Raw genomic sequence first — 16,471 nt, forward strand, 5'->3', positions numbered from 1 at the left:
TACTACTGTAAAACACTGCTGTAAAACACTGCTGTAAAACACTACTGTAAAACACTGCTGTAAAACACTGCTGTAAAACACTACTGTAAAACACTACTGTAAAACACTGCTGTCAAACACTACTGTAAAACACTGCTGTAAAACACTGATGTAAAACACTACTGTAAAACACTGCTGTAAAACACAAGACCTAAATCAAAAGGCTGTTGCTTTCATCATTGTGGGCTGAATGCCATTTTTCAGCACATGATAGGCTACATATGGCAGCCAGTATAACTGGCAGAGGAAGAGTCCAGGAAAACCATAGTAAGAACCAATGACCCACAGGTAGCTAACCACACTGGCCAAACCTAAGACGTGGAGTGAAGTGAGATGACAGTGATCGGTAAAGGTAGGTGCTTTAGACCACTTGACCACCCAGTCAAAAGGTAAAGTGAACATGTTGCACAATGAACTGTCTTCACTTCATAATGATTTACACAAAGTATACAGAAAATCAATCAATAGGTTTAGGAAATGTAAGAACATAAAAAAATCTGTAACCAAATCCTTAATGCAAATTTTCTGAAACTATGACCTTGACCCCAACATCAAAGGAACAGGAGCAACTGTTGTAGAATTATGTGTGTGATTTGAATTTTTAATGTAGCTTTAACAATTTTTCAGTCATACTGCTATGATGTCTGCAATGTGGCAGTTTATAGTGATGTCCAGCACTGGGGCATCATGCTGCAGACATGCCGAGCGCCTAGCAAGGCAGATGTTAGTACCATTATTATAAGTCTTTGGTATGACTTAGTTGGGGTTTGAACCCACAACCTCTTGCATTCAAGGCAGATGCTCTAACCACTAGGCCATCGGAGAGGTCAGAATTAAGTGTCTTAGCTTCATATTGATTCATCCAAATATATAAGCAAATCACATTTTTGTAAAACCAAGAGCAATGCAGATTTTCTATGTCTGTGATATTGACACTAAGGTAAACAAAAAAGGGGTGAGCACGCATGTAACAGAATGGATTATCATAACCTTTTAATGACAGACAAAGAGAATCTATCAAGGGGTTTAGGAAAGAAATGCAAACAGAAAAACCAAGACCATAAACTGTCCATGCTAAGTGACTGTCCTGACTCGCTTCCCATAGACATTAGCTCACAATCAAAATGTCAGGTTGAGAGCATTTATTTGTGTTTATCTTAAACAAATAAACTCAATATCATAACAAAGACCTTGATAGTCCTCTGCAATATTGTAAAAAAGCATAACACATATAAAGATAATCATCATTTTGAAAAGGAGCATGTATATGCATGTTATTTTTCTTTATGCCACAGAAACACATAAAGGTTATTTAGTGCCATTGCAACTGGAATAAAATGCCTTGCCCAGGAATGCATCAATATAACCAATCCACACTGACCTGATGACAGGATCTGAACTAGCATCCTTTTGGTTATAAAATCCGAGAATTAATCAACACAAATATGAAAGGCCCTGGTGCTAGGTTGTTCTCCCTTCAGGCAAAACTTGAAGTGCTTACGGATGGTGTTTAATGATTTTTGTACGTGTTTATTAATAGTGGCCATATATATCAGTTTGTTGAGCAAAACAAAATGGACACTTACCACCAATGCTTTGGTCCTACTATTCCACTCCATGAGCAAAAATCATGACTAGGCCAGGTTCCATAATCAGGTCATCTGGCATGTGCTGGTTTTCACAGTACATCACAACCACTGCTTGCTTACCTGGGTAAAAAACAATAAAAGAAGAGCAATGAAATTATATGCTTTTTTACCTGGGTAAAAAACCAATAAAAGAAGAACAATGAAATTATAAGCTTAGGATATGCACAACAGTTTAGCTTGCATTGGACAAGTGGGTGATACCAGTCTGACTGTTATGTATCCATGTAATCATTGCTCTGATTGGATGCATTTGTGATGTCATAATAATCACCCATATATCATTCTCCAGACTTTAGATAAATAAATAAATATATAAATAAATAAATAAATAAATAAATAAATAAATAGGGAAAAGCCTAGCAGTGTAGTAACCATATCCAACATAAAATTTAATTTCAACAGAAACAGATTAAACAGTTAAAAGTTCAATAAATTGAGGGAAATAATCCTTTCACAGCAGTAAAACAAACACTTGACAGTGATCTGTTTTTAAAAAAGGTTTTTATCCTCCATTTTATAAGAGTACCCATGGGAAACAAATCTTGCTAGAATAAATGTATAATAAATTCCTTCAAAGGTACTGCTCTACAGTTTGTACTTTGCATAGAGTTTGATTTTTAAACAAAAAGAAGTTCACAGGTTTCCCTCAATGGTTATCCTGATATTTAAAAAGAGACCTTTTATATCTAAGGTATTGTTAAAATAACTTATAGCTCCATAAGTTTGGTGTATGACTAATAGGTGTAATTTGAGTTTCAGAGTATACAGCTTAGTCTCATTGCAAAAGACTGTTCCACCTGGTCATTTCACTTCCTGGAATTCAAAAGTAAATTGGAGAAAAAAAAAAATGAGCCAATAACTATTTCTGGCACTTACAGAAGCTGATATTGTCTACTCTGGCAAATGAATTTTAAAAATTTTAATATTACTTTGGCCATTTTAATAGCTGTCTACCTAACAGAGTGCATAGCTTCCATAATTACCACATTTAAAGAAATTTCAGTCATAGTATATGAAAGTAGCACAGAGATATGTCAACTCTTCACTGTATGTTGCCAATGCAAACAATCTTACCTTCTACTGGTCCCTCTCTCAGAAGTATATAGTTACTGTAGAGCAGTAACATAAAATCAATGTCAGATGAGCGGCAAGATTCGCATTCCATCAGTAAGAATGAGATATGGGTAGCCTAAAAATATTTACTTGGGCATGGAACAATTTTTATCTCACAGGCTGTGTTCAGATATAATTCTAGAAGATTTAATTATTTAAATCATTCATTGGAATTACTAAGCTCATTGACTGGATTAACATCCTATTTTGGGATTTTTGTGAATTCATTAAAAAAAAAAAACATTCTGGATTGCATCACTGTTATATCAGGTCATTCAAGAATACTGGAATTAATTTGGAACATTCTACATTCTTGGACTTTCCCTGAGAGTCAGTCCTTCCAGGATTGTAAGGCATTGATGATGGCCTTGATTTGAAGAAGGTTGAAGTGGAGAGGCAGTTTCCATGGCTCCCATATGCCACCAATTGAAGCCTGGCGACAGGTGGGCTACTCAACAATATGTAGTCATCTTCATGTAATGTCACTTCTGATTAGGACTTCTCCAGAGGAATTCCAGTCATGGGCCAGCTGTGCTTGTGCCACTGATCTAGGAATGATTTTACCTCATTTGTGATCCTAACTGTTTGATCACTTGGACTGGAAAATGAGTGTCATTGAGTCGGCAAAGTTGTCTGTAAGGGGTGCATAAAATGACTGTTCACTGGGAACAAGTCCATTGCCACCTTGAATAATATGAAGCCTTGAATGAACTCTCTCACTGAATTCTATGTCCTGTTGGAAATGGATTTGCTGAGTCTGTCAAACTGCACTATGCAAACATGATGGAGACATATCTGATTGAGACTGGTGATAAACTCCATACCCTGGTGATAAACTCCATACCATGGTGATAAACTCCAGTTCACTAGAAAACTGTGATGAGTCAAAAGGGATAGATCATTCCTGCCCTTGAGAAAAATAGAACGTAGCAAATATTGCTGGAAGATTTCATTCAAGTATGCTGAAATTTCTGTAGGTGAAGTCAGCTGGAACAGGATGACAACACAATCCATGATTTTGGTAAAGACCCAAGGGCTTATGCTTTGAACAGACGAAGAACTTAAAACTGGTAACATTGTCACGTTAAGCAAAGTGAAGAAACTTTTGCGATGCAGGGTGGATAGCAATGTAAAAACATGCACTGGCCAGAGTGAGAATGATGGCATACTCGTCCCTTCTGATGGAGAGTCATATCAACATCTCCATTTCGACTTTGGTGGAACATTGATCAACTTGACTGTTGCTTAAAGAAAAGCCTTGAATACAGCCCCCCACCCACCCAGATTGTAGTTTTCTCACAATTTTTACCATTCTCTTGTCAGTGAGCAACAATATCATTCTTCTCCACATCTGATGGAATATCCACTAGATGGGGAGAGGATCAATGAGGAGTGTGCTAAAAGTATCGCCAAAATGATTTTTAATCTCATTCATTCTGAGGAAATACTGATCCAACGAGATTGGAATTGTAAGAGTCTGGTGCCCACCAGTAGGTTGTCTGTAGGTGATGGAATTGACAAGTCAGCTGCCATGAGTAGGAGGCTTGGAGGAAGAGAAACTTAAGATTCTTGCTCCACCCCAAAAAGGTTGCCTCCTAAACTGGCTAAGTTATTGCATCTGGCAATAGGCTGGGATCTAAACTGAACCCGTGGGAAAAAAGATTGCCTTTTCCAAATGTCTGTCACGTTGTATCTGGTTGAGATTCAGAGGCTGTCTGGTTATTTGCCATGGAATGGTGAGCTGCCCTGTGAATGCCCCATGCATTTCAGACTATTGCCTCCCAGACATGCCGATTTTTCTGCAGTTTTCAACTTCGCCAATGGTGGCAAGTCTAACACATAGAATGTGGCAACAACATTCTGAACCAGCTTTGATGTGACATGAATGAAACACATTCTTCACTACTTTATAACAAAAGAAAAAAAATGGACAGGTAGGTGGAAAGCAACTAACTTCTTAACAGTAACCAGGATTTCAGTATGGCAGGCAATGCAGTGTACTCTGCACAAGCATGATAAAAAATGTTGCTGGTACCTGGCTGAGTGAAAATAAATGTTGCTGGTACCTGGCTGAGTGAAAAGAAAGCCTGAGTATTCCTGGGATCACAGACTCTTCCAGACAGACAGACAGTCAATCATCTCCCTGAAATTTGCTGATTGAGAAGGAAAGAGTCTCTTCCTTATCATCAAAATCTACCAAAGCCTTGCCCTTAAAATCTTGGATTGCTGTAGGGGGATGGATGGCATTTGAACAACATCTGGTGTATCTCCCTAATGGCAGACTTAAAGCTGAACTCAGTCCACTCCATGGCTGGATCTGAGTAAGGCTGTTATTTACAAGCATCTTCACACTCTCTGTGTAGTGACCTTTCTTTTTCTTCCACTACAGATAAACTATCCTGGGTAAAACATAAACATATGGCATGCCCGCTCTGCAAGATGAATGTGTTACCTGTTTGCTGGGAGTATTGTTGGCATGGCTACCAGCTGTGCGGAAGGAGGTCCAGTGGGTGTCAGAAGCAGCTATGCCATGGGAATGACTGAACAAATATATATATTACAAAAATCCCAATCATAATGTTTGCGTAGCTGTATGCAAGACGAGGTGGACAGATCTATCACCAAGATCTCCAGAGTAGTATAGAGATGGAGCCATGGGCAAAGCTCGATGGATGTATCAATCACTAAGATCCTAACAGTTGTAACTGTATGTGGGAACAGGAAAGGCAGACAGACAGACAAATCATTAAGATCTCTGTAATTGTAGACATGGTTTGACCGATCTCTCACAGAGATCTCCAGAATTCAAGATGAAGCTTTAAGCCTGAGAAGATGGATGGATCTTTCAGTAATATCCCTTGAATGAGACGGTTGAACTGGATGGAAAGTTGGCTAGTTCAGTTGCCTTGACAACTGTGGATAGTTCATTTATTACTCTTCATCGACATGTTTCAATAAAATGACATAATACAACAAAAACAAAAAATATACAAGTTAAAAATGCAGCATATTAACAAGTCTCTAAAACAACACCCGTTACTAAGTGAGAAAACAGTAGGCAATGTGCACAAAAACATGACTCACAACATGCATCAATAATAGCACATTGTACCATTCAGTATAGTGTGTGTGTGAGTTGGATTTTAAGCACAGCTCGAACATGTCAGTCATATCACTACGATGTCTGCAGTGTGCTAGTTTACAGTTATACCTAGCACTGGGGCATCATACTGCAAATATGTAACATCATGTCCTACCCAGTCACATTATTGTGACACCAGGCTGAGCAGTCCTAACACGAACCTCTTGATGCCGAGTGCAAAGAGAGGCAACCATAGTACCATTTTTATAACACTTTAATATGACTAATGAAGTTAGAACCACATGCATCTGAGGTGGATGCTCTAAGCACTTAGGCCATTGGAGCGGTACCATGCAGTATAAATAGGCCAAGTCAGAGAAAGTGACAAAACCACAAAACATTGGTTAAAAATTCAAATAATATACACCACCTGTAGAGGAGTGATTAATGCAAAATATAAATCCAAATTTCTGGATGGATAGTAAAAATTCATGTCTATAATGGCATGTCCTGAAGGGATGTTTTTCACAAGGTGTTGACTCTACAACAGCATTGCTTAAAAACTAGGAACAGCAAGTGTTAGCATGGAGAGATAATGGAAAAGAGTTATTGCCCTTTGTCATTATTGCAAAGACTGAAAGATGAATTTTCATCTTTTCATTAGGGCTGAATTCATTAGGTAGTAGGCTTATATCCCTAACATTTATGTAATCAGGGAACATATTTCCAGGAGAAACTGCATTACCTTTCAGGCTGGGACATTTTTTGGGCAGAAAAGATGTGACTCTCCTTCATCTGTATTTCTATGGAGTTAAACCCCCTGTACTACAATGTCAACAATGTCAAAAACCCAGTATACTGTACCGCTAATTAGACAGGCTTTGTGGTCTGATAAGGTAAAACAGTTCACAAAAATTTACAATATCTAATTTACTGTAACAGATTTGATCATCCAAAACTGACTGTCCTCTTGGATCGCTGCTATTTTTATGACCAGCCAATGAATACAATTCAAACTTGGTGAACTTATGAAATCAAGTTCATGTCAGTGTGGGTGTTAATCATCTTAGTTTTGATCCAGGAGTAAATCTGAGATATAATAAAAACAAACTTTTCATTTTGTGCAAAAATGCCAGAGATATATTTCATTTTGAAGTACAAAAAAAAGACATTTTAACTCCTGGATTTTTGTGACTTGTTGAAACTTGTTAAAAAATTTAAGTTTTTATATACCACAAAATTTTATTTCTTTTAGACAAGTATAAATATTGACAAATTGTGGGGTGCAGATTGTTACTGATTGTTGCTGCTACCAACTATGAACCCAGCAAATGACACAGTTGTCAAGAAAGAGACCCCCACCACCACATATTTAAATGTAACAACAATTAATTTTCCACAAAATTACAACTTGTATCAAAAGAAACAAATTAAAGTAAATGCACCACAGTTGATACTGGTAATCTGTAATTCATGACAATTTATTATATATGAAAGCCCAACTACGAAGTACTTGTAGTCTGTAATTCATGACAATTTATTTGATACAATAGCCCAACTACGAAGTACTTGTAGTCTGTAATTCCTGACAATTTATTTGATACAATAGCCCAACTATGAAGTACTGGTACTCTGTAATTCCTGACAATTTATTTGATACAATAGCCCAACTATGAAGTACTGTTAGTCTGTAATTCATGACAATTTATTTGATACAATAGCCCAACTACGAAGTATTTGTAGTCTGTAATTCATGACAATTTATTTGATACAATAGCCCAACTATGAAGTACTGTTAGTCTGTAATTCATGACAATTTATTTGATACAATAGCCCAACTATGAAGTACTGGTACTCTGTAATTCATGACAATTTATTTGATACAATAGCCCAACTATGAAGTACTGTTAGTCTGTAATTCATGACAATTTATTTGATACAATAGCCCAACTATGAAGTACTGGTACTCTGTAATTCATGACAATTTATTTGATACAATAGCCCAACTACGAAGTACTGGTACTCTGTAATTCCTGACAATTTATTTGATACAATAGCCCAACTATGAAGTACTGTTAGTCTGTAATTCATGACAATTTATTTGATACAATAGCCCAACTACGAAGTACTTGTAGTCTGTAATTCATGACAATTTATTTGATACAATAGCCCAACTATGAAGTACTGTTAGTCTGTAATTCATGACAATTTATTTGATACAATAGCCCAACTATGAAGTACTGGTACTCTGTAATTCATGACAATTTATTTGATACAATAGCCCAACTACGAAGTACTGGTAGTCTGTAATTCATGACAATTTATTTGATACAATAGCCCAACTACGAAGTACTTGTAGTCTGTAATTCATGACAATTTATTTGATACAATAGCCCAACTACAAAGTACTGGTACTCTGTAATTCATGACAATTTATTTGATACAATAGCCCAACTACAAAGTACTGGTACTCTGTAATTCATGACAATTTATTTGATACAATAGCCCAACTACGAAGTACTGGTACTCTGTAATTCATGACAATTTATTTGATACAATAGCCCAACTATGAAGTACTGGTACTCTGTAATTCATGACAATTTATTTGATACAATAGCCCAACTACGAAGTACTTGTAGTCTGTAATTCATGACAATTTATTTGATACAATAGCCCAGTATGAAGTACTAAAGCTCTTATTTGGCTAATTACAGGTTCTGGATCAGCTCATAAAAAATGTAATCGTTATTGTAAATGAATCAAATTCTATTAATTATTTTACTAGTCACAGATGCAAAGTACAGTTTTCCTTATGTGGTGCTTTTTCCCTGTTAGTTCAAAACATACTTCGCTGAGTGAAGAATAAGTTATGATCTAACGGTGGAAATGCTGTTTATAATGGCAGTCTCACCTGGTATTCTTTTTGTCACATAGTTTTCATATTGCCGTCTATTAAGCTGTCTTGTTTCTAATGTGCTTAGACCACTTGGCCATCGTCTTTCATGTGCATTTTCCATAAGTTCGTTCACAATGTGTGATGGACAACCACTCTCTATCAATGAGCGTTTAATCACTGCCTGAAGCACTGCATCAGGTGTAGATATCATACCGCCCCATCTGGTCACTCGGGCTGCAATCAAACTTGAAACCCACCTGCAAAAAAAAACCCCAAAACTGATTACACTATGTGTTAAGTAGATTCTCAAATAATTTTAGGCATATGTCACTAGTTTCACCATACCAACACTTATATCAACAATTTGTATGAAACTAGCAAAGATTGCATGTGACTATTTCAAGCATCATTGATCCTTGAATCGGCAGACATCTGCCCCCACCCCCTCCCGGATTCTATACCAACAGTAGTTAGCATGGACTGGCTGATGCAAGGTCATAATTCTTCGTAAATACCTTGATCTCTATAACACCATATCTGTTATACAGAGAAATGCCATTGCCTGTTTTATTTGTCAAAAGTTCATCACAACATCAAAGTCACAGGATTCACGTGCAATGGCCTCATTGATAATCATGCAGGTGCTTGAAATGAGTGCAACATAGCATTTCAAGCTTCAGCGATAGAGCTGAATATATATGTACAAATATGGTTTGACAGCACTACAACACAATACTTGCTTTATGGTGTCTAGTTAAAAGCAAGTAATAAAAATGTAAATATAAAGAACTGCACCAAAAAAAGATCCAGCAAGAAAAAAACCTTCAATGAAACAAACATATACTACAAGATTAAAGATGTTAAAAGTCTATAAAACATACATAAAATAAATGATAAGGGTAAAATATATAAAAACCTTAAAATATGATACAGCTAAAGAACATAAGAAATGAACAGAACTCTGGCATGCAGCATCTTTGCAGAAAATTCTCTACCTATAAAATCAATACCTTGAACAGCAGTCAGTACTTTGTAAAATATTCTGTAGAAATTATGGCAAAATTGTAGAAGTAAACAGCTGGTTTATATACACCTGATCTTGACTGTATATTAGTTTGGTAGTTTCAAGAGAAAATATAGCAGTATATTCAACAAGATTTTTAACAAGCAGCAAAACGTTTGGAAACATACCTGAAGAATACTTTTTACACATTAATTATAGAATTTCAGAAGAAGAAAAAAAAAATGCTGAGACAATTCAAAATCAAAACAAAATTCTGCCAGCTGTCACTTTTGTTGTTGTTGTTGTAGGGTTTAACGCTATTTTTCAGCACACGATAGGCTATAAATGGCGGCCATGATTATTGGTGGAGGAAGAACCCAGGAAAACCTCGGAAAGAACCACCGACCCATGAGAAGCTACTGGAATGCTTTCTCACATACCCACATTGGCTGAGCTGCCACTTTTAAGGAGAACATGGGTCAGTTTTCATAATGAAATACCTAAGTGATGTAATTTTTGATTAAATAAACAAGTTTTCAAAATGGATCACACCAATCTTCTTGAAACTTGGATTTTACAGAATTTGCCGGGATAACGTTTTATAATCATGAAAAAGAGAAGAATATAAATGCTATTCCAGAATTAAATTTTGGGAAGGGCTGATAGAGGTGGGGCACATAAGCAAACTGTATGTTACATAGTAGCGTGTTGTGGCGCCTCAGCGCAATAATGGCTATATGGTACCATCTAAAGGTAATGTTTGAAAAATGTAAAAATTTATTGCACACAAATTTAGGAAGATTACATCCTTCCAAATAAATGTAAACACCAAGATAAGATATAAAACAAAAAAATATTAAAATTCTAGAAAAAGCACATAAAAGATAAAGGTAATACATGCAAAACCTTTCAAAATATGGTCAAAATGGGTTATATAACCTCACTATCTCAAAAAGTCCAGGAAAAAGAAACTTGCTTTTGTGACATAAGAGTGATGGAACCAATCTGGACTGGTTGATGGAGTTTCCAACTTTTTCAGAAAATAAATTAAACACTTAGGTTCTATTAACTTAATTCCCTGACTCTAAGGTTGCAACATTTACCAACGTTCCTAAACATCTATATGGTTTCCAATAAATAGAACAATACTGTTTAATTGAAAGGATTGGAAACTCAACCTTTCCCTGAAACTCAACCTTTTCCTGCATCTACTGGCTAGACTTGCTGAACTGTTGACCGCTGTTATAATGCGCATCCCATACCTCTTTCAACTTGTGTTTTCCTTTGCTGTCTGCTTTTTACCACTTATTATGACAGGAATCTGTACGCAAGATAGGTCTTTGTTGAATATATTGGCTTATTTATGTAAAACATCCTTTGGATTGACATGAAAATGTTTATTTCTGGTGCATGCATGTAGATGTTGGAACAAATTGATAATGCAACCAGAAGTACTGTGTGGACACACATGGAATATTTGCTGGAACAAATTGATAATGCAACCAGAAGTACTGTGTGCACACACATGGAATATTTGCTGGAACAAATTGATAATGCAACCAAAAGTACTGTGTGCACACACATGGAATATTTGTTGGAACAATTTGATAATGCAACCAGAAGTACTGTGTGCACACACATGGAATATTTGTGATAATGCAACCAGAAGTACTGTGTGCACACACAAGGAATATTTGTGATAATGCAACCATAAGTACTGTGTGCACACACATGGAATATTTGTTGTAGGAGCTACAACAACTAAGAAACTACAGTGTTTAAAAAAGCTTGAAATGGTGTTTCTTTAAAATAAAATGTTACTAATTATAGGTTTTGGTACAAAATGTTTTTGAAACATAAATAATGTAGTTTAAACACAGTTATATCAGCATTATCAATACATCAATCTGATTTGTAATGTAGTTTAAACAGTTACATCAGCATTATCACTAAATCAATATGATGTGTAATGTAGTTTAAAGTTATATCAGCATTATCAGTAAATCAGTCTGATGTGCAATGTAGTCAATACGATGTGTAATGTAGTTTAAACACAGTTATATCAGCATTATCAGTAAACCAATCTGATGTGTAATGTAGTCAATACGATGTGTAATGTAGCTTAAACACAGTTATATCAGCATCATCAGTAAATCAATATGATGTGTAATGTAGTCAATACAATGTGTAATGTAGTTTAAACACAGTTATATCAGCATTATCAGTAAATCAATATGATGTGTAATGTAGTCAATATGTGTAATGTAGTTTAAACACAGTTATATCAGCATTATCAGTAAATCAATATGATGTGCAATGTAGTCAATACGATGTGTAATGTAGTATAAACAGTTATATCAGCATTATCAGTAAACCAATCTGATGTGTAATGTAGTCAATACGATGTGTAATGTAGTTTAAACACAGTTATATCAGCATTATCAGTAAATCAATATGATGTGTAATGTAGTCAATACGATGTGTAATGTAGTTTAAACACTGTTATATCAGCATTATCAGTAAACCAATCTGATGTGTGATGTAGTCAATATGATGTGTAATGTAGTTTAAACACAGTTATATCAGCATTATCAGTAAACCAATGATGTGTAATGTAGTCAATACAATGTGTAATGTAGTTTAAACACTGTTATTATCATTAAACCAATCTGATGTGTAATATAGTCAATACGATGTGTAATGTAGTTTAAACAGTTATATCAGCATTATCAGTAAATCAATATGTGTAATGTTGTTGTTGTTGTTCTAGGGTTTAACGCCATTTTTCAGCACAAGATAGGCTACACACGGCGGCCAGTATAACTGGTGGAGGAAGAACCCTGGAAAACCCAGGGAAGAACCACCGACCCACGAGAAGCTACTGGCAGGCTTTCCCACGTACCCACGCTAGCCGTGCCTTGGACTCGAACCCACGCAGACAGAGGTGAGATGGCAGAGATCCGGAACGGTGAGAACTTTAGACCACTCGGCCACTCGGGGCCCCCAATATGTGTAATGTAGTCAATACGATGTGTAATGTAGTTTATACACTGTTATTATCAGTAAATCAATATGATGTGTAATGTAGTCAATACGATGTGTAATGTAGTTTAAACACTGTTATATCAGCATTATCAGTAAATCAATATGATGTGTAATGTAGTCAATACGATGTGTAATGTAGTTTAAACACTGTTATATCAGCATTATCAGTAAACCACTCTGATGTGCAATGTAGTCAATACGATGTGTAATGTAGTTTAAACACAGTTATATCAGCATTATCAGTAAACCAATCTGATGTGCAATGTAGTCAATACGATGTGTAATGTAGTTTAAACAGTTATATCAGCATTATCAGTAAACCAATCTGATGTGCAATGTAGTCAATACGATGTGTAATGTAGTTTAAACACAGTTATATCAGCATTATCAGTAAACCAATCTGATGTGTAATGTAGTCAATACGATGTGTAATGTAGTTTAAACACAGTAATATCAGCATTATCAGTAAACCAATCTGATGTGTAATGTAGTCAATACGATGTGTAATGTAGTTTAAACACAGTTATATCAGCATTATCAGTAAACCAATCTGATGTGTAATGTAGTCAATACGATGTGTAATGTAGTTTAAACACAGTAATATCAGCATTATCAGTAAACCAATCTGATGTGTAATGTAGTCAATACGATGTGTAATGTAGTTTAAACATAGTAATATCAGCATTATCAGTAAACCAATCTGATGTGTAATGTTGCTTAATGTACTCTGGTAGTCATCATCTTTGGGTTTTCCCCAAGATGACACATTACCTTCTATACTTGCCTGTAAGCTGAGTCAAGCCACAAACAAAAACAATCCTGATCTGCTGTACCATAATGCACCTGCAGATCAGGGCCTATGTTGTTTGTTTTACTGATTACTCCTAACAAAATGCACTGACCCAGACCTGATGTCACATTATGTGATGGCAGATCTGGGTCTGTGAAGTTTGCAGAAGGACTTGTCTTACAAGCTAGCATATACTAAATGACAAGAATGGCATATACTTAATGACAAGAATGGTATATACTTAATGACAAGAATGGCATATACTTAATGACAAGAATGGTATAAACTTAATGACAAGAATGGCATATACTTAATGACAAGAATGGCATATACTTAATGACAAGAATGGTATATACTTAATGACAAGAATGGCATATACTTAATGACAAGAATAGTATATACTTAATGACAAGAATGGCATATACTTAAAGACAAGAATGGCATATACTTAATGACAAGAATGGTATATACTTAATGACAAGAATGGCATATACTTAATGACAAGAATGGTATATACTTAATGACAAGAATGGCATATACTTAATGACAAGAATTAACAAGAGTCCCCCTAAACAGTAATCTTAAGCAGAGCTGTGGAAATATATAATTAATTCGAATGGGTAATTCCAGCATGAATGACAAATACATGCATGCTTGTTTACACGTCTTCCATTTTATAAAGATTTACAGCCAGTGATCAAAAGTAAGCCATTTACATATGCAAAAAATGCATCGTTATCTGCTTCTAGTGGTGAAAACACATCCGTATCTGCTTTGAGTGGTGAAAACACATATATGAAACAAACGTTGCAGCCTTACCTACTTCTGGTACTGAAAAATGAAACAAACGTTGCAGCCTTACCTACTTCTAGTCATGTAAAATATATATATATATATGAAACAAGAAATTGTAGCAAGGCATATCCATGGATCTGATTAAAAAATTTTAAAGTGGAATTTAAGGAATGTACTTCTCCAAAAATTCAGAGCTATGTATGGTAAAAACTGTAGACCCAATTTTCAACAATGCAAGTCCAGGATCAGAAACCGGACTCTCACTACAAAGAACTCTGATATTCCAGTACTTCTTGTAATACTGGTGCCCACCCACTTGTTATTATCTCCCCACACTGCCATGTTGCCCAACTCTATCCACTCACTCATTTCAATTTGCTCTTTATCACATCCCAAGGTCTCCATATTGGCATGCAAGAATGTGTGTGTGTTTTGGAATTTTAACTTAGCTGTAAAAGAATTTCAGTCATATTGCTACGATGTCTGTAGTGTGGCAGTTTATAGTGATGTAGCATCATATCCCACCCAGTCACATTATCCTGACACCATTCCTTACACGAACCTCTTATTAATGCTGAGTGCCAAGCGAGGCATCATCAAGAGAAATTATGTGACAATACATGTAAACCAATAAAAGATGTAGGTTGCATTGAACATATAGCCCTTCTATATTTTTTCTTTAAATAAAAAAAGACAGATGCAAGGTTTAATATGCCTCCCAAATGTGTCCAAATAAAAGTTTGTTAGGAACAAGAACAAAAATATAATAACTGGTATATTATCAAAACACATCATGCTGTAAAAAGTATTCTTATACTTCTATGTAAAACCCTCTTTCAAAGGTCAGATACTCGGGTAATGAAATACATAGCACTTGGGTACTAAAACAATTCTTGCTAAGCAAAGTCACCATGAAATTCTAAATGAAAGAAGCTATTTCACTGGTCAATGATATCAACAGGTATTTCGACAGTTATAACATGTGCGCAACTTGTGGCTATCTTGGCATTCATGGAAACTGGTGATTCGTCATTTTCAGTTTTGTGATTTAACTAAAGTTATTTTATGGAAAATGTATTTCTGGTGGCGCTCACCAGATAATATGTACTTTTGAGAGAGTGACGTATGTAAGGTGAAGTAGTTCACATTTAAAACATGCACAGTGGAGAGAATGTTTGCATACCTCTATGCTACATTAATGTAATGTGGATGATATTTCTTTTGGATATTGTACTTTTGGAAATTTTACATGATTTAAGCACACTGCTAACTAAAATGACTGCTCCCTTGTGTTAAAAAATCAGTCTGAATTAGTCTAAAGTACACTATACATAGCAGCTATTAAAATAGGGAAAATGAATTTTGCCAGACTAGACAATACCAGCTTCTGAAAGTGCAATGAATGAATTACCAAATATATAAAATGTAAAAAAAGTTATCGGCTCTTTTTTATACAATTTACCTCTGAAGTTCAGGAAGTGAAAATGACCAAGTAGAGCTAGCACTTTTTTGAAAGGTGCACATTTGAAGTAAGGCCAAGCTGTATACTCTATAACCCATAGTACACCCATCAATCATACACCAAAATAAAGGGAATTAAAGGTTCTTTGCATTATACCTAAGATATACAAGGTCTTTTTTAAATAGCCAGTATAACCAGTGAGGAAAGCCGGGGACATTCTTTTTCTTTAAAATCCTAACCCTATGCAAAATGCGAAACTGTATAGCGCCACCTCTTTCAGTCTGTGACCTTGACCTTCAACGTATTAACCTCAAATGCAAGCACACAATTTGGTCATAGTTTGTGGCAAGGGACATTAATTATTTTGTGGAAACTGTTTTACTTCTTGGAGTCCATCTGACTGTGAACATTAACATCTGAAGAAAAAAAAGATCAATAAATGTCTTAACCGACACAAATGCAACCCATCTACAAAGTTTTGTCAAGGCAGGTAACACAGAGCTTAAATACTCATAAGAAAATAAGTTTTGCTACATTAAATGTGATACTGACCTTTGTCATGTATACTTAATTTGCTTTGTTTATTTGTTAGTTTTA

General features: G+C 35.5%; 1 protein-coding gene across 5 annotated transcripts in view; it reads right to left on the minus strand.

The window, feature by feature from the left end:
• The window catches only part of LOC149790758 (E3 ubiquitin-protein ligase NRDP1-like), an 87,709-nt gene that overhangs the window by 13,708 nt on the left and 57,530 nt on the right, over positions 1–16,471 (minus strand). For all 5 annotated transcript variants that reach the window (XR_016423895.1, XR_016423894.1, XR_016423893.1 and 2 more), the window contains exons 6-7: positions 8,795–9,036; positions 1,626–1,748 (exon numbers count right to left, since the gene is read on the minus strand). Coding sequence is in view for 2 of the 5 variants with exons in the window: in XM_089972826.1 (XP_089828952.1) it covers positions 1,645–1,748; positions 8,795–9,036 (346 nt within the window). In the remaining 3 variants the exon portion in view is untranslated. The remainder of the gene's footprint in view (positions 1–1,625; positions 1,749–8,794; positions 9,037–16,471) is intronic.

The sequence above is a fragment of the Sinohyriopsis cumingii genome, chromosome 10, assembly GCF_028554795.1.
Source record: "Sinohyriopsis cumingii isolate HCF-2022 chromosome 10, ASM2855479v2, whole genome shotgun sequence".
In the NCBI taxonomy this organism is placed as follows: Eukaryota; Metazoa; Mollusca; class Bivalvia; order Unionida; family Unionidae; genus Sinohyriopsis; species Sinohyriopsis cumingii.